Below are 26,422 nucleotides of genomic sequence, written 5' to 3'. Positions count from 1 at the left end.
TTATTTTTAACAAAAAATTAAAACCGACTTCCAGGGTAAAAACAATAATAATTTATAATGAACAAAAAAGTACTTATTAAATAATTTAATAATTCTTACTCTTTGAAGTGCCTTAGGCATAATTCTCCTAAACCTCAACTATTTCTGTACACAATCTTCATTATTTTGAAGACGGTACCAGCTAATAATACTGAGTTCTATGACAAAATATTTTTATATTTAAAACTGGTACCGACTTCAAATAATGAAGATTGTGTACAGAAATAGTTGAGGTTTAGGAGAATTATGCCTAAGGCACTTCAAAGAGTAAGAATTATTAAATTATTTAATAAGTACTTTTTTGTTCATTATAAATTATTATTGTTTTTACCCTGGAAGTCGGTTTTAATTTTTTGTTAAAAATAATAATTTCACTCTTTTCAGTCATTTATAAGGTTTCCTGTACAGACTTATGTGTTATGCTTAGTGACTTTGGATCCAGGATACACTTTCATGATGTGAGAACTCATTGTCTGAGATCACTACCACTTCAGAATTGCTTTAGCAACTCCAAGCATATACCACTGTATAAGTACCTGGATGACCGAGCTTTGCTCGGTATAGCAAACACTCATTGGCTTCGTGTTACTTAACAACGCCATCTGCTGGAACAGCTTTAGCTGTTGTTGTGTCGTTAAAGCAATTAGTTGCTCACGAAATAGTTTTATTATTCACCAATAGATGTTAGGAACAGACCAATTCGGGTTTCGATCTTAAAGACGATTAAAAGTACCAACAATAAGGGTTATAATTAGATAATTCATGGTCTGGTGACTGGTGGTAGTGATGATGATGATGATGATGAATGTAACTTGCATAGTAGTATTTTATGCTTTCAGTTCTTAAACCAACTCCGAAAGCCGCAAAATTATATTTATAAGGAATCCGGAGTTCTCTTCGGAGCCATGGTATATTATCTAATTGCCTAAAATCTTGCTTTTTGGTAGCATATGCTTAGGATACTTCTCATATAATCGAAATCACTATATGTTTCCATATAAAATTTGAGGAGTTCCCTCGATTAGTCATGGATGTATGGTGCAATAGTGGTGATGATGATGATTAATTAAATTTGCAAAGTAGTATATGCTTTCAGTTCACAAGACAACGCCGAAACCCCCAAATATGTATCTATAAGGAGTAAGGAGTTCTGTTCACCACCTTCGAACCATGGTGTATCCTGGTGAAAAATCTTACTTTTTGGTAACATATGCCTGAAATACTTCATATGAAACCAAAAAAACTATATGTTTCCATTTGAATTTTGAGGAGTTCCCTCGATTACTCATGGATCCCATCATCAGGTCACCACTTTTGTGAAAATGGGACCAAATTGGAGTGAAACCTAATATAACAAAACAAAAATTTTGAAAATCGGTTCACAAACGGCGGAGTAATCGTTGAACATACATAAAAAAAACATATAAGACGACCTTAGTGATGAGCGCGTTGGTAGCTCAAGCCGGGGGTCGCGGGTTCGAATCCCGCCGACGGAACAAAAAGCTTTTCAAAGTTCCTGGGTCATGGATGTGTATTAAATATGTGTATCATATAATAAAAATCTTAAATATATTATGTATAGTATAAAAAGTATTAAATATATATCCGTTGCCTGGTACCTGTAACACAAGTCCTTCAGGTACTTACCACGGGGCCAGACTGACGTGGTGTGAAGCGTCGATTTTTTTTTTTTATTATTATTATTATTATTATATCCACAGCCGAACGTATAACCTCCTCGTTTTTGGAAGTCGGTTAAAAAGGATCTGCATTACAAAGATTCACAATTTGGTCTGGGCCCTGGGGATACCTTGAATCCTGATCAAGGATAGTTTTTTATCCCAAAAACTGTGGTACCCGCGCAAACGAATTTTGGTACTTCCAACAAAATTTCGTGTAACATCCGCAAACGAAATTTTGGTGCAACAAAATTTCGTGTAACATCTAGTGCTAAAACTTTATTCTTTTAAACACGGTTAGTTTGATAACGTAGTTTGAAAGATTATAAATTACCTTTTAGTAATTTGGCCATGGTTTGAACTATTCGATCACAAAATATATTGTTTTGCAAACTCATGGGAAACATGCAAACAATATTTTTGCAATAATATGTACGTCGAATCCCAAAGTTAGGATTAATTATTATTTATTATCCTCATGAAAATGATTATCAGATTATAAACCTCATCTCTGACAAAAAATTACCAGCCGTAGACTACACAATGAATAGACACGCCCAAGTTGTAATTTGGTGGGATGAAATAAAAGAAACTGTTTATTGTACTATCAGAGAAGTTGATTCCTATGCAAATCGGGGACCTAAGTAGTCAAACCCAGCTGACAGATCACAATTAACATTGAATTGACATATTCGACCAAATAATGTTGGTCTGTCAATTGCATAGGAATCAACTTCCTCGATAATATTTCATTATTTATACTTAGCTATAAATACTAAGTGGCCTAGTGGTGAACAGGCTGAGATTTCATTTGTACTTGAGAGGGTGCAGACTGCAGATAGTTATCCAGGTGGCAGCATCTACCAATGAGCCTTATAAGACCTCAAGTTTGCGCTTGTACGGTGAAGGAAAACAATGTGAGGAAATCTGCACATGGCTGGCTCTATATTAACCAGTCCCTCCTCTATTTTTCTCAATTTCCCTAGGCATAATAATAATATAATATATCTATAAGCGAAACACAACTTATCCTTGAAAATTGTGTGTCGTACCGCATCTGTTTGTTAGTTAATCTAAGTCTGTATTGTTTTTTTTCTGTAATATCATAGGAATCATCACGTCATCCATATTATATATATATATAAGTTCATGGCCTTAGCAGGTGAAATAACCATTTACTTTTTATGCGATGACTGGGATTCAATACATCAACATTATTATTTATAATAGTTCCTATATTTTAGGGAGAAAAGGTGCATTGCGCTGGCTCCTTAATTACTGGACCAATTTTGGTGAAATTTTGCATAGTGGCTCACGCAATCCCGCGCTTCGCCCAGGCTGAACCGTCGATTTTTCTAAATAGGGTTTTGTCCACTTATTAATTTTAAGACCATTATTTTATTATTTTTAAGACCCCCATTCTATGTATTATCAGACAAGTTGATTCCTAGACAGACCGCAGATGGGGCACCTACGTAGTTTGGTCGTGTTACATCAAACCTAACCGACAGATCACAATTAACAATGAATTGACATGACCCGACCAAATGACGTTGGTCTGTCAACTGCCTAGGAATCAGTTTCCTCTATGGTACATTCTATGTATCTCCCGCAGTTTTCGACGTAAAATAATACATAATGTGGTTTCCGGTAGGCGTTACTTTGGTCCCGTCACTGGACACCATAAATTTAGCCAATTAATCAACGTGCACTATGCTTTGTTTTGATTGCCTTCTACAAGCCTTATGTAACTAACAAGCTACACGTAATAATATATGACCCCGGAACACCTGACATATTCGCATCAGCATGGACATTTGCTTTCGTTATGTAAGTAGCATGAGATCCTACCAGCTTTTAGGTATAAACTTAGGGCACCGGGAGAGCACCATACTACCTATTCATACATGCATGCATTTGGTCTATTTTTGAGTCCTTAACTTCTTAACTAGCTTGGTAAAGTTAATCGCTGAATGAATCTCTCTCTCGTTTGTCTTATGAGTAGAAGGTTTTAGACAAAATGTTAAGTAAACGGTGATATTTGAGTGCTTATTTTTATCACTGTTAGTCGCGAACAAGTTATATCATAGAACCTAAAAGTGGTAAACCTTAATCTTTTCTAGTTAACTACATAGCGAGTACTGACAAAAACTTGCACTAAGGAAATAGGTAAACTACTTACACTCTTAGCAGTATTAATATTTAGTCTTTTTTTTTTTTGTATTTGTATTTGATAAGTCGACCTTATTCCTGCATAGCAATAAAATTACAAGTAGCACACCGCATTGTCGACGATCGTACTTAGTTAGCGATAGCGGCCGGTAAATAATTTAATATAAGAAAAGAAAGAAAGAAAACAACCTCACAACATTTTTACAAGGGGTGCAATCTGACCATGAGACCATGAGACTATTCACTGCTTAAATACAGCTTCGTACACACAATAAGCTATAAGTAATATCTGCTAGTGATAAACTGTAAAGTGTAAGCAATGCATTGACACTATTTTGTAAAAAGTCTGTCTGCCGACTGCCGCAATCAGAGACGAATATTATCACATACACTATGCCGAATTTCCGCGGCGGAAGTTCGGCTTGATTTCGCCTGCAATGTATTTTAATTTTAAATTACCGATAACATACCATGCCGAAATTCCGTCGCGTTATATTGTCATGTGATATTGCTGACGTAATCATGCGGAATTTCCGCCGCGGAAATTCGGCATAGTGTGCTTAGACAATTATTATTTAATAAAGATTTTGACATAAGCCTCATACATTACCGTTCAAACTCTTGAAAAATGTCTCGGAGTGCGGCCGTATAAACTTTATCTACCAGCTCTGTTTATTGCAGTAAAGATTTTAGTTGTCCACGTGAAAGAGTTGTAGCAACAAATTAAAATACATAATAATTAAGTGAACTGTGAAGGGAAAAGGTGACTTCATCTGCAATTAATGATTGTTGTTAAACCTGCTCTGTGCTCATAATATGTAAAAATGAAATTATTATTTTAAATATACATAACCGCAGAATCAATTGATCATTGATGGTAATCGTGCTAACGTAATATTATTATTGTGACTTGTAACAAACTTGCCTTGTCGAGTAAAAACATTCTAAAAACCCACTTCTTGCAATTTTTGTGGTTTCGCTAGTCTGCTCCTGGCTTTATTTGAATTATAATTCATCAATCATCATCAATGCAATTTGTTTCAAAAATTATCATTATTTTGTTTGAATTTTCCAATTCGGAAACTTTGTAATTTATTTATCAGTATATACTTAGGTATAATATAAGTAGGTATATTATATATTTTTATTTTGTTACATGATTCGTTTTGCATAGTTTTCAGTGTTTTTTTTGTTTGATTTATTATGTAAACTTTATAATGTTTTTATTCTGTTTTGTTTATTATGTATTGTTTATATTGATTAATGATTGATACTTGATTGTGCATTGCTGAGATGAGTGAGGCTGTATTTCTTTCTATGTATTATGTATGAAGATATCATCCTTATCCTATAACTAATATAGTGTATTATGTAATGTACAAATATTGTACAATGTACTATCACAGAAGTTGATTCCTATGCAAATCGGGGACCTAAGTAGTTTGGTTGCGTTACGTCAAACCCAGCTGACAGATCGCTATTAACATTGAATTGACATATTCGACCAAATAACGTTGGTCTGTCAATTGCATAGGAATCAACTTCCTCGATTGTACATCAAATAATTTATATAGCATTCTTACACTCTGAGCTCTGACAGCTGATACATCTTCAACTTAGTTCATATTTATTCTACCTCCAAGTTACCGTGAAAATTATCTCTATGATGTCCGCATTAGGTTCTGTACGTCAACTGTGAACTATTGAGGAAGAACCAGTAAAAACCCTAGGTCGTGTTGTACGGAGCGTTTAAGACCTTGAGTCACATACGTCACGCGACAATGAACCTTAATATTTAAGTGATAGGCCGCACGCAACTTTAAGATTCCTCGGCAGAAATGGAAGGGAAAAGATTTTAGGTCTCTTTGGTGAGACGGGTATGTGGGACTGGCCGCGAATCAGCCGTATACCGAAGGGGTGTCCGGGATCTGTCAAACGCAGGACTCCCGTCATGACCGGCCTGTCTACCTCATAAGGAACCGGACTTCCACCAAAGAAAGAAAATGCTTCAGCAAATTAAAACGTTCCAAATATTGGTAGAGCACTACATATTTTATGCTGTATGGGCGGTATGACTAAGGTAACCATACGTCCCACTTTCAGGCAGTCTGTTCCGCTGTCCGCCGCGAGGGCGAAATTGTCCTGCTTTTGCATAGAGACCAAACGATTGTTAAAAGTATTTTTATGATTGAAATACCTGAGTAATGCCTGGAAGTAACGCACTCGCATTCAACAGAATACCTATGTGGTTATTCTGCCGGATTTTGCTCATAATAAGTACCTACTAGTCACTACTCACTAGACATTCACAAATTAATACTCAATCAATTGTATTTACCTCTAGTCTACGGCCTATAACACATTCGGTAGTGACGGAAACCGCTTTTGTCATATTCTAAAACTATTTTGCCATGATCACTAGCCCATGTCGTTGCGAGAGACTCTCGGTATATAATAGAAATTGTTGCAATTAATATTGAATAGACATAAAAGGACTGTTTTGCAATCTACTAAATACAATAATTTCTTTATGTCATAACTTATTATAAAGAACTAGATGTCGCTCGCTAACTCGTTCGCCAAATAAAATCAATTATTGTATATCGTGGTAAAAAAATATACAGTGTGTAACAAAAATAAGTGATAATACTTTAGGGTGTGTACGTGTTCCTTGTAGAGAGTTCACTGTGAAAGTAGCAGCTCTGAAAGACGAATTTTTTTTTTCACTTTTGTATGGGCAAGGGCCCGAGATTCACGAGTTTTCCCATACAAAAGTGAAAAAAAATTTTGGTCTTTCAGCGCTGCTACTTTCATAGTAAACTCTCTACAAGGAACACGTACACACCCTAAAGTATTATCACTTATTTTTGTTACACACTGTATATCTTTTTCCGGGTCAAATTTCATCCATCGGTTTAGCGAGTAATAGGACGTGTGGAGTGGAGAGATAGCAGACATGAGATAGAGCAATAGATTTTTCGTAAAATCAAACTTATTCTATTGTTGTTACGATCACCGGTGCTCTTATGGGGCTTGAAGAATTAAAAGTTGATTCGTGATTGTCTGATCCTAAATCATCCAAAACACTTTTAGTTTGACTCTCGGGCTCCCGAAATCACATTTTAATGGTTATTTCGTCATTGGTTATTTGGTATATATATTGGTCCATCCTGGATTACAGGAGTTGAAGTGACGGATAAGCTTAGTATGGTCCTATTTTTCTTACGAGCAATCTACGGATATTGGACAAAAATACCTCCAGGATGCAATAAGCGTTTAAAAGTGAAAATGTGTTTGTTACAACACTAAACGTGTGCGCTCTCACAACACAATATAACTTGTGTAAATAGTTCAAGTTCAATACGTGCTTCTGTTTTATTGGCTTGACTTTTCCACTTCGAAAATAGTTTTCGATCGTCTAAGTTGACGTTAAAAACGAATAGATTCTAATTGTAATAGATTGAAGAAGGCGAAACGCATCTGACGTGCCGATTTTCGGTGAGTTTGGCTCCCCCCCTCCTGAAGCACGGCTTCTCGTGATTTTAATATTAAATCCATAATTATACAGTTTGTTTTTGAAGTATTAATGTGTCAGTGATGGCATTGGGGTATGATTCTGATAACTGCAATGTCGCTTCTATCGTAGGCTTTCGTCGCGTGCGTGGACAGCCTGTGATCCAAACTATATTGGACATGATATTATGAGGTCTTCATAACGAGAACAGACAAAAAGTTGCGAGATACAAACCAATAATTATTATAAGTTATAGGCAGTCATCCTTTTATTACTTAGAATTAAACATTTTTTCGGTAGTACGAATGTTAGGATTTTGTAGTCTCAACTCTTGAAGTACCAGCCCTGGATTTATAAATAGGCCGCATAGGCCGCGGCCTAGGGGCAGCAGCATCCTATGTGACCGGTTGATTTCGTACATGTGGCGGTGAAAATAACGCCACAGCCTACTCTCACAAAAGTATAAATCCGGGACTATATTACCATAATATCGTGTCATGTACAATGTACTTACATAGATACATTACCGCAATTATTTATGATTGCTTATTGTTCGCAGACATACCTCAAACCAGCGAGCTGAGACTGACGCCGTCGCCACCTGTCATCATATCTAAGGACAAGCACAGCCCACAAGCTATATGCACCGCGCCCGGATGCGTTCATACCGGTGAGCATTAGCGTTTTTAACAATTTCCAAAGGGTCAGCCCTGGTTTCATATGAGTATAGGCCGTATAGGCCGCGGCCTAGAGATGGCAGCGTCCTAGAAGCCCTCCTAGGACGCTGCCACGTCCAAGAGGGCCAGAAGATTTCGTACTAGGAGCGGCGGAAATAAAATGGCCTACACTCATAAAAAATATAAATCCTGCACTGCAAGGGGTTCCAGACCCTATTGCTAGATAAGCCTTTGTTGCCCTCACTAGCGGGGCCTGAGTCCAAGATGCATCGAGGAAGCCCTTGAAGCCCAATAATCCTAGCTAAGGCCCTGTTATTGACTCTATAAGGAACAGCTTTCTTCTACCTTCCGCCTGTCGGGAAGCGAATGTTTACCATGGACCTCCAAAATACTGCAAACGTACAAAAATAATCGTAAAATCTTAAAACAACACTTTAACTCTTAAAGAGTAAAATGGTTATTTTGCAAAACTGTACGGTTAGGTACCGTTATAGTTTTGCAAAACATTAATTAATCAAGATCTTCTAACAGGTCGTTTAGCCAAGTTGCAATTTGATGATTTACTTTACCGTCCATCGAATACAATGACTAAACGTCCAGAAAGTAACTGACTCTTCTCTTCCAGCATCCAAACTTCTCGCCAATATGGACACCAAAGTGGACCCGTGCGATGACTTCTACGACTTCGCCTGTGGAGCCTTCGTGAAGAACACCCGTATACCTGACGACAAGACTTCCGTGAACACCTTCTCCATCATCACCGATCAGCTCCAGGAACAGATTCGGACGCTACTGGATGAACCCATCACCCCCAATGAGCCGAGACCCTTCGTTCTCGCGAAGACCCTGTACCAGGCTTGCATGAATAGAAGTAAGTTTTTTTAGTATGTACCATCAAGGAAATTGATTTCTAGGCAGTTGACAGACCAACGTCATATTTTGGCCGGGTGATGTCGGGTAGGTACATTGTACGCCTATAATTGTCGTGCATATTACCTTGATTCACGGACTGGACAATCATAAGACTATCATAGAATGCGCCATGTTCGCTAGCGCTACTATTGCATGGATTCATTTAAAGGTTCAGCGGTTTATGGTGTAATAATTGTCTAACATTCAAGTATTTTGTTTAGTTTTAATTAAAAATCAGAAATTAAATACTATGACTCAAAGTGAGACCATAATATAAGACATACAATTACTATACCATAGTAAAAGGAAGGGAAGTAAGTTATCTTCACACAACAAAATCTCAGCGGTGCCAGCCTCTAAAACCCCGCCGAGATTTTGTTGTGTGCCGTACGTAGCGACGCATTAATACTATGGCGCACCCATACAAGCCGCGCGCGGTGCGTTTGTATGAAGATAACTTACTTCCTCTCCTTTTACTATGACTATACTCATCAAATTTTTCAATATTGTTAAAAACGGCTACTGAATTCCTACGGTATCTAATCTGGAATCTCTAGATTTAATTTACTCCTAAGTAAATTATTAATATAATTTTTTGTGACTTGCTGCAAATTTCGGGCCATACTTATAGAGATTGCAATCCGGTGTCATTTTCAATCCGGACCGGATTTGTTCGGATTCCCATCAATCAGGCCGGATCTGACCGGATTGATGAAACTGAACTAAAAAAGAAAAATCATCACATTTTTGCTTTTTGATACAAAAACAATCAAAAACAAGAATGCATCCGTTGTGGATGATTATTGATTTATGCATTTTTTAAAGCGAAGAAACAACTCTCTAAATACCGTAATGGGTAAAACATGATTTTATAATATGTCCGTTTGTACGGCCTTCTTGCAACATAGTCGGCCTAGTCCAGGGGACGTCTGGGACCATATTTTCTTCACCGTACGAGCATTTGTATGTCGTGATATCTAAAAATGTCTGATTGGTTCACGCTTTCACCCGGGATTGGACCTGCAACCTCTAAATTGCGAACCACAGGTCTACGTACTAGGCCACGAACGCTCTTTCAGTTCAAAATAAGTGAGTTATTCAAGTGTCATTAAATTTAATATAATATTATGTATGTTGTTTATTAAAATAAATCGTAAATATAATTTAAAATTTATTTTAAACCCAAATCAATGCAAAGAATTATAGACATCAAGAAAATAATTTAGACTTACTGCGCTGTAGTTAATAGCGAGTTAATATTAACGATTTAAACTTAAAGAAACTAAAGCGTCACCTAGCAATTAATGACTTCTAATATAGCTGCGTATGTCCGTAAGGCCCTTTCAGCTTCTAGTGAAAAGATTAGTGTAAGTACTATTTACTAATTAGCTTAATTGTCAGCAAAATATCATAACAATGCAAGGAAAAGCTTAAATACTAGGCGTAACTCATTTAAAGTAAATAGGTACCCTATTCATGCAACAACCATATCAATTTGCCACAAATTGCTAGCATCGGATTCGGTTTCCAGATCCGGTATATTGGGACCGGATCCGGTAATCTTAAAAAGTTAAAATGATGCCGGATCCACCGGATTACTGAATCCGGTTTTTCGGATTGCAATCCCTAGACATGCTTAGTGGTCGACTATTAGCGGCCTTTAATGTTTATTATACTCGTACAATTAAAATGTTGTTGCATTTAATTTGGATTTGTAACAATAAAACTAAATTGCTAATTATATTTCTAACTGTAATCAATTATACGCCAATTTTATGGTTATAAAACAGCCTAAGTACCGTCTTATTCACAGGATAAAGTTGATAATACAATTAGGTTTATTAGTGGCTTTCCGAGACCTAGGTTGTTTAGGTTTATTAGCCGCTCAGACAATACCTAGGCTGCTCCAGTTTAGACTCGTGTCAAAGTTACACTCATATTCAATTAGTGTGTGCTATTGTTTTAACACGAGCGTAGCGAATGTTACTTTATTGGGGTTCAAACTATAACTAACTGCTGTTTCAAGACAATCCGAAAGATCAAAGAACTATGTAATACCTATGAGTAATTAATTCATGGATAGATGGCGGATCTACGTAATTTTGTCGGATCTACGATCTACGTAAGTTTGTTACGAGGAACAAACGATTATAAAACTATAAACCACATTAGTTTATGGCATTTAAATTAAAAATTAAGAAGAACTATCTGTAGATTATCCAATATCCAGACAAAAACAACGAGGCCCCACGTAATTCGATGTTCACTCAGTTGTCATTACTTATTAGGAACCATCCATAAAGTATGTCACACCTAGAGGGGGTCGATGAAGTGTGAGTTACGACATGGTGTGACAAAGAGTGGGAGGAGTCTTAAATTTTGTTGACGTCACAAAATTTAAGACTCCTCCCATTCCTTTTTCATACTCCACATTTTCACTTTTAATTTTAATAATTTGAATAGCGAAAATAATATTGAGGTGGTTTTAATTTTAAGATGTAAAATTGTAAGTTTGTGACGTCACACTAGGGACGGGTCTCAACATTTGTAACAAGGGGGAGTGGGGAAAAATCATAAAAATCGTGTGACGTAACTTGATGGTCCCTTAGACGGTTGTCGAATTCGAGCTACGAGAATTGGGCTCCTGAAGCTACGAAACAGCTATTACAGTGAAAGTGAACGCTTCCGATGTTTACACAATCGTGACGCAAACAACACTGTAACAAGATAATTACTTCATTGTGAACTGTAATTCATACCTTTTCTGTAACGTAACTTATTTGTTTTTATTCATTTTGAACTAATTATAAAAAAATGACCATTGATCATAATGCTAAATGCTACTGATTTAATCCATCAATCCCCAAGCGACAGCTGGCTGCCGTATAACAATTGAAAATCTATTTTGTCTGCGATACCCACGATGGAGGTGTTAAATATACACGGTACGTTACTTTGATCGATTTCAGAGTACCTATTACTTTTAGATCAAAGTCCATAATTTAAACGATGTTAGTTTAGTAAGGCAGGTAGCAGGCTAGTAATATTTCACGTATTGCAATCTAGTCCCAGGGGTAGTAGAAATTAGTAAGTAATTAAAAGTAACTTCACCATATTGTGTTATGTACCTACTTGGGAGACAGCAGTTTTACAAACATCTTGAATCCTCAAACTGAATATTATATTGTTTTAAGTAGGTACCTACCTACGCGTATAAAAATAATTAAATATAACCGAAAACATGTCCCTGAAAAGACTAAGGGCCGACCCACACGTACCAAAACCACACCACGTCGCAACGACAAAATGCCGTCAAGCAGTGGCTACGTGTGAATGGAGTCGCTGCAGCTTTTTGTAGTTGCGTCCACCCACAAAATGTCGACGTGGTTGCGTTGTCGCCAGTAGTTGCGATGTGGTTGACATACGAAAGTCTGAAACGGAGGGGGGAAGAGCGCGGGCGGTGCAGTGCGCGCACTGTCATTGCATCGACGCAACGTTGTGGTTGCGATGTGGTCGGTCACTAGTTCGCTTGTGGTTGCGATGTGGTCGGTATTACTCGCGCGGTCGACAACGACTGTAAAATTACGTGTGAATAGTCCAGTTCATTTACAATACGAAATATACGCCCGACCACGTGGTGTGGTGGTGGTGTTGTTGTGGTTGGCCCTTAAATGGATAAATATATTCAATAAGCCAACAACAAAAGGCTTTTACATAATGAAGACAATGTTGTTGCCTGTTGGCGAGCGTCCAAAACAAGTGAACTGTAAATAAACACTGAATAAACCATAAGATAACGTTGACGCATCGGATTATGAATGACAGCGACATATCAATATTCATCCTAACCTATTAAATAAACGTTCAAAATATCTTATACTCCTGGTATTATTATAAACGGAAGACTTATGCGTTTTATTTTGCTGTATGTTGAGAATAATTAAACTTACTTAATAGATGATTTGTTAAATTAGTCTTAGAAGAATTATAATTTAGTACGAAGCTGCCATTGCCATACTGCTAATAGTCAATAGAGCATTAAGTTGGATAAGTTACCAGACGAAAAATATCGGCAACCGTCAACCGATCTATTTCGACGACTAGCCACACTACCCAAAAAAGAAGCCTATAAAATTAAGATTATTTATACTCCTATATTAAATTTTATTGTATTATGTAAAATTTCGTAACTACGAAAGTCGAAGGTTACAAGCAAACTATAGTAATTTGCTTGTAACTTGTAACTAATTTGGACTCCTCTGATATGTATCTCCTATTTACAGCTGCGATCGAGGAGCGTGGCACCAAGCCTCTTTTGGACATGCTGAACCGTCTTGGCGGTTGGCCGGTGCTGGATGGAACGAATTGGAACGAGGACGGCTTCACCTGGGACGAGTCGGTCTACCGGTTCCGTCTCGCGGGTTACTCCGTCGACTACTTCTTTGATTTCTCTATCAGTGTTGATGTTAAGAACTCGACGAAGAGGATTATTGATGTAAGGGTCATTTCAGACCACGACGTGACGCGCAGATACATTTCTATATAGTAACGAATTGACAGATTTCGTGAGCGTGAGACGTCTTGCAAATCTGTCAAATCCATAAAATTTAGAATTGCATGTTCGCGTCGCGTTGCGGTCTAAATTGACCCTAAGAATTGTAGCAGTAGTTGCATCGTTATTTTCTACCTAAATATTTTTCGAGAAGCAATTGAAGTGATTATTATCCACGTTATTACGAGAGAACCCTAATTAGAAAAAGATTTTCACCGACGCTACGACGACGTATTATACCAATTATCAAATCCCATCAAAATCGGGCAATATCAGAGCATCAATGCAAACAAAATCTTTTATAATCGTAAGGTTTAACAGAAGTCATCGTTCTTAGTGAATGTTGACATAATATGCGTTCACCTTACCTCGTCCTTTCTATTATTCTATTGTGATGTCCTACATGACTTTGGTAAGATTCACACTAAGCAAATATTTGACTGTGACTAACTTTTTGTTATTTGTAACTTCCATAAGACAGCATATACTTTTCACGAAACACGTATCTCTTGTATATTAATTAGTACTGTAGTTATTGTTTGTTATTTGTTTCTTTTTACTAATTTTAATGAAGAGAAAAGTTTATTTTATTTGCATTAAATGGGTTCTGACTTCTGAAACAACTCCACCGATTTTGATTTAACTTGACACATACATTGATTTAACTAGCTGAGGAACATGGTCTTCTTACAGTGAAAAATATACAGTTCCCGCAGATTTTTTACGAATAAAGACAATCAACATTTAGTAACTTCGTTTGTTTAACCGTCTGCTAATGCCACTTTAACTCTATCTTCAATGCTGTGTTTCCACAACACTTTACTCTATGGCCGTTTGTGCACTACACGGAAAACCATCCGGCGCGGCGCGGGCTTTCGATTTATTACGTTTTGATATGGCAAACGCTATAAACGCCGGACGGTAAAATTCCGTGTAGTGCACAAACGCTCTATTGCTGTATTTCCTCATCGACTCTTTTTCTCCTGCAGCTCGACCAGGCCTCTCTTGGCCTGAGCCGTGAATACCTGAACCGGGGTTTCAGCGACAAGCTGGTCCAGGCCTACTACGAGTACATGGTTGACATCGCGGTGCTCCTTGGTGCTGAGAGGACCCGTGCCGAAGCGGAGCTGAAGGAATCTCTCATGTTCGAGATAAGACTTGCCAATGTAAGTTAATTCCAGACGAAGTTGCAGTAATGGGTCCGATTTTTTTTGTGTACTTTTTGGAACGAAGTTCCTTATCGCGCCTTGCAATTAAAGGGGGCCAGGCGGAAAAAATTAAGACCAAAATCTGTAATGACACTTTTTGCTATAGTTATTAGCCGTGCGGCGTGCGCGTGTTTCTCTGCCTGTCTCTCTCTCTCACATAGGCAGCAACTTCGTTTCATCCGTGTTCCTTGACACCTCTCAAGTTTTATTGAGACTTTATAGGGCAAACGAGCAAACACATCACTTGACGGAAAGCGAGTGCCGTTCGAGTCTTGCGCGTTACCGGATTTTACAAGGGAACGGGATGCGTAGTATGGCGCTAATGATGCTTAATGACCACCACATTTTTTGTCTGACTTCCCTGTTGATATTATCGAATGCATTTTGACTAAGTACACTGGACTGGAGGGAGTACGGACTGGAGTCAGTCAACATATTATTTTAACAGTACATACTAATATTATTAATGCGAAAGTGTGTATGTCAGACACCTTTAGTTACCTCTTAACACGCTCTTCAGTTCAGTGGTTCACGGCGATAAACGAATTTTGGCGCGACGGAGTTGTGGGCGTCATCTAAATTGTAATAAATTAACGTCTATTGCTTATTGATTCATAACTAAGTTAACATGATGTTACGTTGTTGTTTTCATTAGGAAGTGATGTAATACGGAATAAAATTATTCGCAAATTGTTATCCGCAACAATTAATACTGTACACATAACCGACGATGAACCGATTACGGGGCGATAAATCGATCTAGCTAGAAATCATTTTTAGAAAATGTCATTTTATTCGTGTTTTATCGAATACCGAGCAAAGCTCGGTCAAATAGCTAGTATTTACAAATAACGAGCTCTTAAAATGTAAGGTGGATGAAAAAAATATATAGGAGAAGGTGGTAATGTGGCCCCCCACTTTGTTTATCAAGCATTATTTTAAAAATATAGGAATTAGAAACCTAAAACATACATTATGGGACTTCTTATTCATTTGTTTAAACATATTGACTAATTATGGAATAAATAAAACTCGTGCAGGATAATCGAAAGTTTTTATTAAGTATCCTTCACATTTGGTATTTTGAGATCAAGTGATGGTAATGTGACCCCCCGGGGATGCCACATTATATATATTGCACAAGGGAAAAAGTCAGCTTTGGAGCCTCCACAGTCTACATAGCCCATTAGTCAAAAATTTGATACTATACCCATGGCTCTACAACTATCGAAATAAAATCACACCGGTCGCAAGTTTAAACTCTATTAAATAACAATCGAACTTGACAGCCTCTGTTGGATTTGGATGGTGCTAAATTAGTAGCATGCTGCGAGCATCCCGTTCCGCCAAAATTAGTTAAAATACTGGATAGCGTTGTTAAAACATTAAAATATTGAAGGGGGCCAACATAATATATGCAGGTTCCACATTACCTTTTCCCTGTAATTTGAATATTATTTGTCATTGAATGTTGCGATCACACACATGCTCACGAGGTAATAAGTATGTAGTTCATCTACGTCTGCGGTCGATGCGGTCATTTCATATGGCTACTGTTTTGAGACCTCCTAATGAACTTTACAATATATTTTAGCCACTTACGTCCTACATTACTCCACATATTATAAGAGCTTTGCTCTTGCGCATAGTGTGAGCACAGCTTTATTATGGCAGTAAAAGTGCCCAAGGTCCAAACTGATTGGTGTAATTACAGTAGATGATGCCAATTGGACAGTGATATACGAACATAATGTCTTATACACGTCTTCATACAATATCGGCTCATTCCAATACTCACTCTGCACTAGGTAGAGTTATAGTAATGTTAATGTGTGGTATTGCTTCTTACAATAATTTGTACTATACCGGCATCTTTCATTGTTCAAATAGCCTTAGTTATGGCAGTCAGTTCTTATAATACGAAACAGCTAAAAATTGGATTATCTAACAGGGCTACCACATTAGAAATATATTTAACGCTGAAGCGAACGACAATAACAACAGAGTTACCTGCATAAGCCCCAATTTCACCAACGTCTGTTAGTGTTAACAGCTTGTTAAAATGTCATGTCTTCTCTTTCATTCATAAGAAAAACGAAAGAGGTTACGTGATACTAATTCGAGCGTTAACTTTAACAGTCGTTGGTGAAATTGGGGCTAAGGCTATTTAACCTCAACAAAACGTTGTAAATTCTAATATTTTTTCATGGAATTTATAGACGTATGTCGTATATGTAACTGCTTAACCATAGCAAAAGGGGTTTGTTATGGTTTTTCTTTATTTTCTTGCGTACCTATAAACTCGAAATAACCTACAGTTTTTTTACAAACATTGAACTATTCCAGATTTCCCTGCCCTTGGAGAAGCGTCGTAACGCAACCAGCCTCTACAACCCTATGACAATCGCTGAGCTGCAGCAGAAGTTCCCGAAGATCCCCTGGTTGTCTTACATCAACCGTCTCCTGGCACCTCACGTGGAAGTTGGACTGGATGAGGTTGCTATCGTCAATGTGCCCAAGTACATTTCGGAACTGGAGGTTAGTTATGAAATTATTTTATTTAAAACGTTTAAGATTGATGTGTTTTTATGGTAAGTTTATTTGTTACTAGGTTGTTATTAAAAAGAACTGATTTTGATCTAGTTTCATCATTTGACAATATCAGTTATGAACCAATTTTGTTGGTTAATTCATGTAACTATAGTAAATACAGAGATTTTGGATGTTTAAAGCCTTTGCTGTCCTAGTTTTTAGAATCATAAAAATGAAAGACACTTAAATCATTATAGGAAATAACCATATTCTTCTGGAATAAACCACGAATGTTGTTAATTTTAGATCCTACTCGAAAATAACTGCCCACCCTTCCAAACAAGCCTAACCAAAGCCTTTTTTCTAGATCCTTCTCGAGAAGACTCCCAAGCGTGTGCAAGCGAACTACGTGATGTGGCGTGTAGCTGGTGCTTCTGTGTCCTACTTGACTGACACTCTCCGTCGGCGACAGCTTGCTTACGTCACAGCTTTGTCCGGCAAGACAGAGAGGGAGAGCAGATGGAAGGAGTGTGCCGACACCACTAGTGCTAGGTAAGATTTTAGGGCACGTCTGTGTTTTGCTGGGAAGTTGATGGTAAGCATAAGATTAGACTCCATTAAAGTAGAATGAATAGACAATGAGTGGAAGAAGAGAGCATACTTATAGGAGAGTGCTTACACTACTGCAGTGCTAGGTAGGATGTTGTTAGACATATTTTCTAGTCTGTGTTTTGCTCAAAAGTGTTTCTTTATGCCTACTTAGACAAATTTAACGTTACAGGTAAATATAGTGCGAAAGAGAAATATAAAAGAAAGAGCAGATATAATTATCTGATACCAATTCTCTATATTACAGAATGGACAATGAAACAACAACTAATTATCTAGATGAAATTATAGGTTATAATAAAGTTGCCAAACTCTATGAGCGGAATCAATTATACACAGCCTCTAAGGCTCCAAACGTCCTTACTTAGAATTAGGCTCTAGGGACTAAAACTGTTTTTATGTGAGATACCTTTACACCGTTGAATGTTGAAGACAATTTTGTACCTGTTTTTTCAATGTATGTAACTGTTTGACAGCATGGCGATTGCTGTTGGAGCTCTGTACATCCGGAAATACTTCAACGAGAACTCTAAGGCTAATGCTCTGGAGATGGTGAATGATATCAGGTACGTTCAAGCATGAGTATTGTTCCGTAAGCAGTTTTTCTGAAACGAATAAAATTTGCCGTATTTGCTAATACCTATTACCAAAACCAATTTGCTAATAGTTTTTAACGTGGTTTTTACTTTTATATTATTTTTATGCCATGCAAATGACAGAATATGATGTAATAAACGATGTGTAAAACGATAATACTTAAAAACCTTTGGAAGCAACGTTATTGCCATACTTTAAGCTATCTAGGCAGTACTTTTAAAATTGTGTTACTATTTCTTTTAATACTTTCTTTCATTTAAACGTTCTCCTTCATTTAAACGTTCTTTTCAGACAACAATTCCGCAAGACCCTGACGGAGGTGGACTGGATGGACGACAAGACGCGGCTCGAGGCCCTGGACAAGGCAGACTCTATGGCCTCCCACATTGCCTACCCGCAAGAGATGTTGGACGATAACAAGCTAACCGAGTTCTATTCTGGGGTGAGTTGTTACGTGTAATATGGTCCAGAGTCCTTTCACAGGCCATTAAGGGAGTACCTTCGCCTGTGAAAGGACCATATGACCAATTAAAATGACGAAGGCGGAAAGGAACCTCGGCCTATTACGAACATGTACTATCAGAGATGTAGATTCTTAGGCAGATGGCGAACCTGCGTAATTTGGTTGCGTTATGTCAAAACTATTCGCCAGATTTCGACGATTCAGACATTCAATGTTACTGAATACTGTGTAACATTCAGACTTTCATTCATTCATTCATTCAAACTTTTGCCAAAATACACCCAAGATACCGATTATATTTCCTGAGTTTCGATGGCAACATATTTTAATTTTTCTTTCTTTTATCTAAAACTATGTAATGATTGAATATATTTGTTACATTACACAGTTGACAGTATACTTACCTAGTCCATCCAAAAGTTGACAGTATACTGTAAATTGTTGCTATATTAAGTATTAAGTGTTGTTTTATTCTTAATATAGCAACAATTATATATCTATATCTAGTCTTAGTACCTAGTAGTAGTACTTTCTACCTTTTATCTATTCATCCTATAACTTGTACATTTGCTCTCTATTGAATGCATTGTTCAGTATTAAATCTAGTAATATGTAGTTATTTAATCTGTATGTAACTCTTTTTTTAAATAATATGTACTTTGGTTACTGTTTGTTGACTCAAATAAACTAAAAAAAAAAAAAAAAAATTTTGAATTGATCTAGCTCTGTCATCTGCCTGATGGTACCAATGATAAAGATGTAAAATATGTATTCATCTATGTTCGTACGTCGATGATGACGATTATGATAAACAGCTATTCGCAATCGTGGTGGTATTCGGTTTTTTACCTACATGTTACCCAAATAGTGTTTTCTTGATGTTGGTTTAAAATATGAAGTTTGTTACAATATAACTTTTTCCCATCCTATAATCACAAATGTGAAATGTCACGAGTTGCTAGCCAAGAGTCAATCAGATCAGAACTACAACTCATTGCTTGCTTTCAGCTCGAAATGACATCGGACAAACTCATGGAGTCCGTACTGAACCTGACGCTATTCGGCACCGAGTACCTGTTCGGTAAACTCCGGGAGCCCGTGAATAAGACCGACTGGGTCACCCACGGCAGACCAGCCATCGTAAACGCCTTCTACTCTTCCATCGAAAACAGCATACGTAAGTCTTATTAATATTACTAGGCTAGCTGACACGGCAAACGTTATTTGCCATATAAATTATTTCTAGTATCAATATAAAAGGTAGATAAAAACCTACTCTCAGGCCTAACGAATGTACTCTCAGAGAAGTTGATTTCTAGTCAGATAGCGGAGTGCGGACCAAAGTAACAAACCCATCCGACCGATCACAGCTAACATTGAATTGTTCCACAGGTCCGTCAACAGCCTAGGCATCAATTTCCTCGATGGTACATTTGCGGAGGGTATTTCATAGAAATACATAGAAACCAGTAGTATCGCGACGACACGTCGTCTGTTGCAACTTCATTGCTCTCAACTTGTACTTTTATTGTTAAAAATTTTGAGAGCTCGATTTCAGCGAAATAATTTTTTTCACAGAATTCCCAGCTGGTATCCTCCAAGGTGCTTTCTTCTCTGCTAAACGTCCTGCCTACATGAACTACGGAGCTATCGGCTTTGTCATCGGCCACGAGATCACCCACGGTTTCGATGATCAGGTAAATTAAGTTGTAAGATCCACTATGTCACATTAATATACGAGAACGGCTGAAAAATCATCTATTTTTGAAACTAGACTGGCGATTTTGGACCGGTAAGTTGGTGTTTATTGGTACAACTGTCGTAGCTTAGCTTCTGTATGTCTTTTATTTTTATAACACGCAGAAATTTACATGGTATCAGCTCTAATATATTCTATAGAAAGAGGTGCCTAGTTAACTTCTGCGTCCTATTTTTATTTTCGTATGCTAGATAATTATTATTTAAAAGCATAGAAATAGAATAGAATTTTAAGCAATTTAATGAGGTGCAATTTGCAACATTCTATTCTGTTTCATTCGATCGAAAGATACTCCTTGGTTAGTGATTGATCATCACTGGGCATGTAACTAAGTACCTACTTAAGTGGTAACTCTAGTAGTTATTGATAGACTTAATTTTCTTAGGACCAAGGATGACGCAAGGGTCTAGCTTAAAGATAATCTTGGGTTAAATAACACAGAGCCTGTTTCATAAAATATAATATGAAAAAAGATATCCGCAGTTAAATCTCGTCGTTATTGGCAGACGAATAAAAACGACAGTGATCACAAATGATACGATATTTAACCTAGGATAAACTTTAATTTAGATTTTTACAAGTGGGTCTTAATAGCGTAAGTATACCTAAAATATTTTTATGAAGATAATTTGGGGATACCACTATACTAGCGCCTATGTCACAGGGTCGTCAATTCGACAAGAACGGCAATCTCATCGACTGGTGGCAAGAAGTGACCAAGGAGAAGTACCTGGACAAAGCCAAGTGCATCATCGACCAATACTCCAACTACACTGTCAAGGAAGTCGGAATGAAGGTTTGTTTATTTTTTTACCACGTACTTCTGATTAACTTCTTACTAAAGTCTACTTAGAATATTGCAGTCTGTCTTGACTCTTATCTGACAAGAAAGGTGATAAGTACTTCGGATGATGATAATTTTACTCGGATGGGCATGTAGGCAGACACTAAATCATAAAGACTGACTAGGAGACCGATTTTCTAAAAGACCAAAACGCTATAAGTACTTAACTTATCCAATTATCGTTGAAAAATCCATTTGCAAAAATTAAATTAGTATACATGTGCTCTTCTAGAAAAATTTAACATTCGATTGTATTTCAGTTGAACGGCGTGAACACTCAAGGGGAGAACATTGCTGATAATGGTGGTATAAAGGAGGCGTACTACGCCTACCAGGCCTGGACACAGAGACACGGCGAGGAATCCCGACTGCCTGGACTAGAGAAGTACAGCCCCAGACAGGTAAATATTGTGTTTAAAGCAAGGAGGATTTAAAAAATTCGAAAAATAAATAAAGAGACCAGCATACAAGTTGATAAATGTGCGAACATTAATAACGAATATCCGAGAGACACCATAGTCCATAGCCTCTGAGAGTTTGCTTTTTATTGTGCTGTGTTAAGAGAGCCTATAGCCGGTATTGATTCCTACTACATGGGTCCAATTCGCGTACTTAGTCCTATGTTTGGCCGTCCCTTTCGCGCGCGTAGACACCAAAGGTACGCAAACGGGATACTAGTAATATTAATTTATCCGAAGTCACTCTATATAAACAGCTATATAAAAACGTGTTTACAATTCCAGCTATTCTGGCTATCAGCGGCCAACACCTGGTGCTCCGTCTACCGCAACGAAGCCATCAAGCTGCGCATCACCACCGGTTTCCACGCCCCAGGCCGCTTCAGGGTCGTCGGCCCAATGTCCAACATGGAGGAGTTCGCATCCGACTTCCAGTGCCCCGTAGGATCCCCTATGAATCCCGTCAAGAAGTGCAAAGTGTGGTAGTCCAATAGGGATGGAGAAAATAAAGTAGAATAATGGACTTGTCAAGTTATTCTATTTGGTTTTCCGGTTTTCTGGTAATTCAATTCGCAGTGTGGTTTAAGAATTCTGAGTGCTTAGTCAAATTGCATTCGCTAGGTTCGATAGCGAGGTTAGATGTCAAAAATGTATGGCATTTGACATAACGCATCGCAATCGCCATGACACTTGGCGATGCGTTGTGTCACAATTTTAGACATATATCTTCTTTATCTATCCTAGCGAATGCAATTTGACTCAGACTCATCGCGTGCAAGCGATATAAAACGTGTCTAGTAGAAGTACAGATAGGCAAACGCCGGTCTTTGGGCATCTACCTACATATACATGGAGAAATATCCAGGGGTTTTGGCATTTATCCACTTCTATAGATTCGAAAATGTCCAGACGTTTCTAGCATTTCTAGGCATTCCGCCTATCTCATACTCGATTTACACTCGCGGCGCGGCTCGCGGCTCGCAGGGCTCGCGTCGGGAGCAATTTCCAAAGGAGCTCGAGGGGGGCGCGAGCTTTGTGTTTACACTCGCGCTTCGACGCGAGCTGCGAGACGCGCCGCGAACCGAGCCACGAGGCGCTAGTATAAATCTCGTATTAGAAGCGTACTGCAAATGAATTACAAGAATACCCGTTGGTCGGAGTTACGTGTTTGATGTTGTACATAGGAATAGTTTGTATCGTTTTACCTTTCCACGGCGGACTTAGACTGAATGTGTCATATCAGTACGTTTGACATGGTATCGAACCCAGTACCACCTGCTTCGAAACGTCCTTACTTAGATTTTACAGTACAGAGTCTTAGACTCAACTATACACATTTTTAACATAACAGTTTTCGAATCTCATATAACTAGATGTAAGATTTAAGGATACAGTTCATATGTTTTGTATTTGGTATTTACTTAGACTTCGCAATGAATAAGTCACAAACCGATAAGGGCGATAATTTTTTTACAAAGATAATATAGTTTCTATTGTTTTAACTTATTCTTAATGACCGCAGGATTTTTTCGACGACGAGGGTAATTAAGAGAATAGTTTACAATATAAGTACAAGTGTTTCTCTCATTGACCGAATTTGATGTTACTTAAGGTTAGGGACGTCTCACATAAGCGATAGCCTGTTGATCTCGCAGTTACTTTAACAGTCGTCCAGGGTACTTAGACAACTTGTTTTCGATCGTTTTGTCGGTGAAAATGTATGTAATTTCAGCACTTAAATACGCGTTGTGTCCATACAATTTTGATTTCTGTCTTCGTTGTCGAAATTATCGAACCCAAGTTTTCTAAGTACCCAGCTTATGTGAAATGTTATTTAGAATATTATTTATTGTAAGTATAATAGATGTGCACAACACTTTTTGAATAGTATTTGCCTTCGCTAAGTATTTTACGTGTTGTAAAACTATTTTCAATATGTCTAACTTTAAAACGGTTGTACTATATAACAGCTGCAGTGTCGTTTTAATAAACAGTTAACTATATGTTTCATATTTGTTTTTTATTTCGTGAAAACTCAAGAATATTGAGTGTCGATAAACTCGGTTAGCGCGACCGACAAAAATTCATATAAAATGGCACTTTATGGCATAAGATATAGGTTTAATTTTGCTCTACGATAATACAAAACAGCACCGGCATGGATCGCTAGACCAATGTCGGTAGAAAATGAAGTGTAAGTATAGCCTATAAAATGTAATAACAAATAAATAAAAATTGTTTTATTTCTGAATAGATTTGTAACAAATACTGTCAGAACGTTGCCGCGCGTTGATACTACTGGTGCCTACCACCGGTTCGGGAACTATCCCGGCGAGAAGAACCGGCCGCGGCGTAAGAAACTCGCACGCGGTTAGGACCTAGAATCTGGATAATAAAGTGGCATTTTATTTATTTTTGTCAATCGCCATGGCTTGCGGCACCTTAATTTGAACTGTGAAATATAGTTGAGAATAGAATATTCTAATATTTAGTTTCCTTTGGAACTCATTTTTCACACTCTCAAAGCCCAATTTGTTTAATAAATGAGTAACAAATAATCTGATAATATTTCTTTATTGTTCAGAATATAACATTGAATCTACACTTGCATGCATCTTGTATGACATACATACATACATAAAATATATCCGACAATTAGCAACTTATTCGATATACTCCTATAAAATCTGTATAAACAAAAATGGCCGTATTACAATATCACTATTGGTCTATTTGCTTTAACTTTGCAGTGGTACTTCAGTGCTAATATGTCAAAAATTAACCAATTAACATAGTAGTTAACGTCCTCTCGGTGAGTTGGGACTTAACACACTGGTCTTTCGTCTGACTACACGGGTTGATTCAGATCGCAATGCGACGCGTAGATGCATTTCTAAATTAGTATGGATTTGACAGATTCGAAAGACGTCTCACGCAATTGAAATCTGTCAAATTCATACAAATTTATTTCGCGCCGCGCCTTGCCTCGTCGCGTTGCTGTCTGAATTGACCCTAAGGCTGCATTTCCACCAGAGATGTGTTGCGAGGAATGTGTTTTTGAGAACCAATAGAATCGCTTCACGTGAGCTCGCCGTGACCTCGCTCGGCGCAGCGATTCTATTGGATCTTGAAAACATTCCTCGCAACACATCTCTGGTGGAAACGCAGCCTAATAGGGAATATTACGCAAGGGTCGGAGTAGAGTGCGCTACTAGCACATAGTACATAGCACAGTCCAACATGTTGCACGCGTCATAAAAGAATATTGACAGAAATTTTGTCAAACGTCGAACATAACTTTATGTTTACTGTTTATGCTGGTGCTGCACTCTAACTCTAGCTAGTATATTTCAGTAATACATAATATATCTTTGTTTCCGTTAAAAATATCCAAAGACCTATTTCACTACACGATTTATAAAGATATTGTATATAATATAGAAGATATAATATACATAAAGTCATTTTGGACAGTTGACGCACTGCAAACTTAACGCAAACAGACTATAGACACTTTTATCGCGAACTGTACTTTGGTATAACAGCAGTTGGAATGTATTTAAATTCACTTTTGCATTTCATTGTACAGTTGAACTAATAAGTGTCTTAACACACTATGCCGGAATTCCGCGGCGGAAATTCCGCATGATTACTTCAGCAATGTCAAACGCATACAATATAACGCGACGGAATTTCGGCATGGTGTGTTTAGACACTAAGGGGCGATTTCACCAAAGAAATGGAACGCGTTCAAAGCACTCTGAAATAGTTCAAAACGTATAAACGCGATTATAACATCGAAATGCATTTCACCAGCATAAACTGAACGCGTACAGCAAATCCGAGTTTTATCTTCTGAACGTCCAAAGTCCGAAGTTTAACGTCATAAAACCCGTTCAAGCCCTGTCATGGCGGAACGAAAAACATAGACAAAAGAAATGTGAAGATGGCAGTTTTGACACATGCGTTTGTTTATTTATACTTTATGTATTGCTTCTTGCTATTTTGTAGTTAAATTAACGTGAAAAGGCTTTAAAATGATGAAAACATATAAAATAATCGCGTGACGTCACGTAAACTTAGATTTAATAATCGCGATCAAAAGAAGTTTGTGAAATCCAATCGAAACAAAACGAGAATTACGTCGCAGCATGAACTCGTTCAATGGGAACTAAGTTTTATGTGTGTTTGGTGAAATCCCACCTAAAGCTTGAAAATACAAAATTATCTTACGTACGAAAACAGACTAAGACAAAATAGGCTTAATTTGGCAGTTTAGGAAAGGATAGACTAGCTTGTAGTAGTTATTACTTATTTTTGGAAAGTGGCTTCTAATGTCTGTGTTTTGCCTTTCTGTTGTAGAGCGAGAATTTCTTTGTTACATTCGAATTCGAAAAAAAAAACTCA

At 37.6% G+C, this 26,422-nt stretch overlaps 1 protein-coding gene across 1 annotated transcript in view; it reads left to right on the top strand.

Moving 5' to 3' along the window:
• The window catches only part of LOC121738607 (neprilysin-2), a 65,674-nt gene extending 43,136 nt beyond the window's left edge, over positions 1-22,538 (top strand). The window contains exons 4-16 of the mRNA XM_042130778.1: positions 7,964-8,074; positions 8,707-8,952; positions 13,277-13,488; positions 14,535-14,711; positions 17,100-17,291; positions 17,653-17,837; positions 18,371-18,460; positions 18,783-18,933; positions 19,963-20,131; positions 20,533-20,651; positions 21,378-21,509; positions 21,818-21,958; positions 22,301-22,538. Coding sequence (XP_041986712.1) covers positions 7,964-8,074; positions 8,707-8,952; positions 13,277-13,488; positions 14,535-14,711; positions 17,100-17,291; positions 17,653-17,837; positions 18,371-18,460; positions 18,783-18,933; positions 19,963-20,131; positions 20,533-20,651; positions 21,378-21,509; positions 21,818-21,958; positions 22,301-22,501 — 2,126 coding nt within the window. The 3' untranslated portion in view covers positions 22,502-22,538. The remainder of the gene's footprint in view (positions 1-7,963; positions 8,075-8,706; positions 8,953-13,276; positions 13,489-14,534; positions 14,712-17,099; positions 17,292-17,652; positions 17,838-18,370; positions 18,461-18,782; positions 18,934-19,962; positions 20,132-20,532; positions 20,652-21,377; positions 21,510-21,817; positions 21,959-22,300) is intronic.
• Positions 22,539-26,422: the final 3,884 nt, after the last annotated feature.

Source organism: Aricia agestis, chromosome Z (genome assembly GCF_905147365.1).
Source record: "Aricia agestis chromosome Z, ilAriAges1.1, whole genome shotgun sequence".
In the NCBI taxonomy this organism is placed as follows: Eukaryota; Metazoa; Arthropoda; class Insecta; order Lepidoptera; family Lycaenidae; genus Aricia; species Aricia agestis.
Note: the sequence above shows the minus strand (reverse complement) of the source record. Positions and strands in the feature narration are given on the sequence as shown.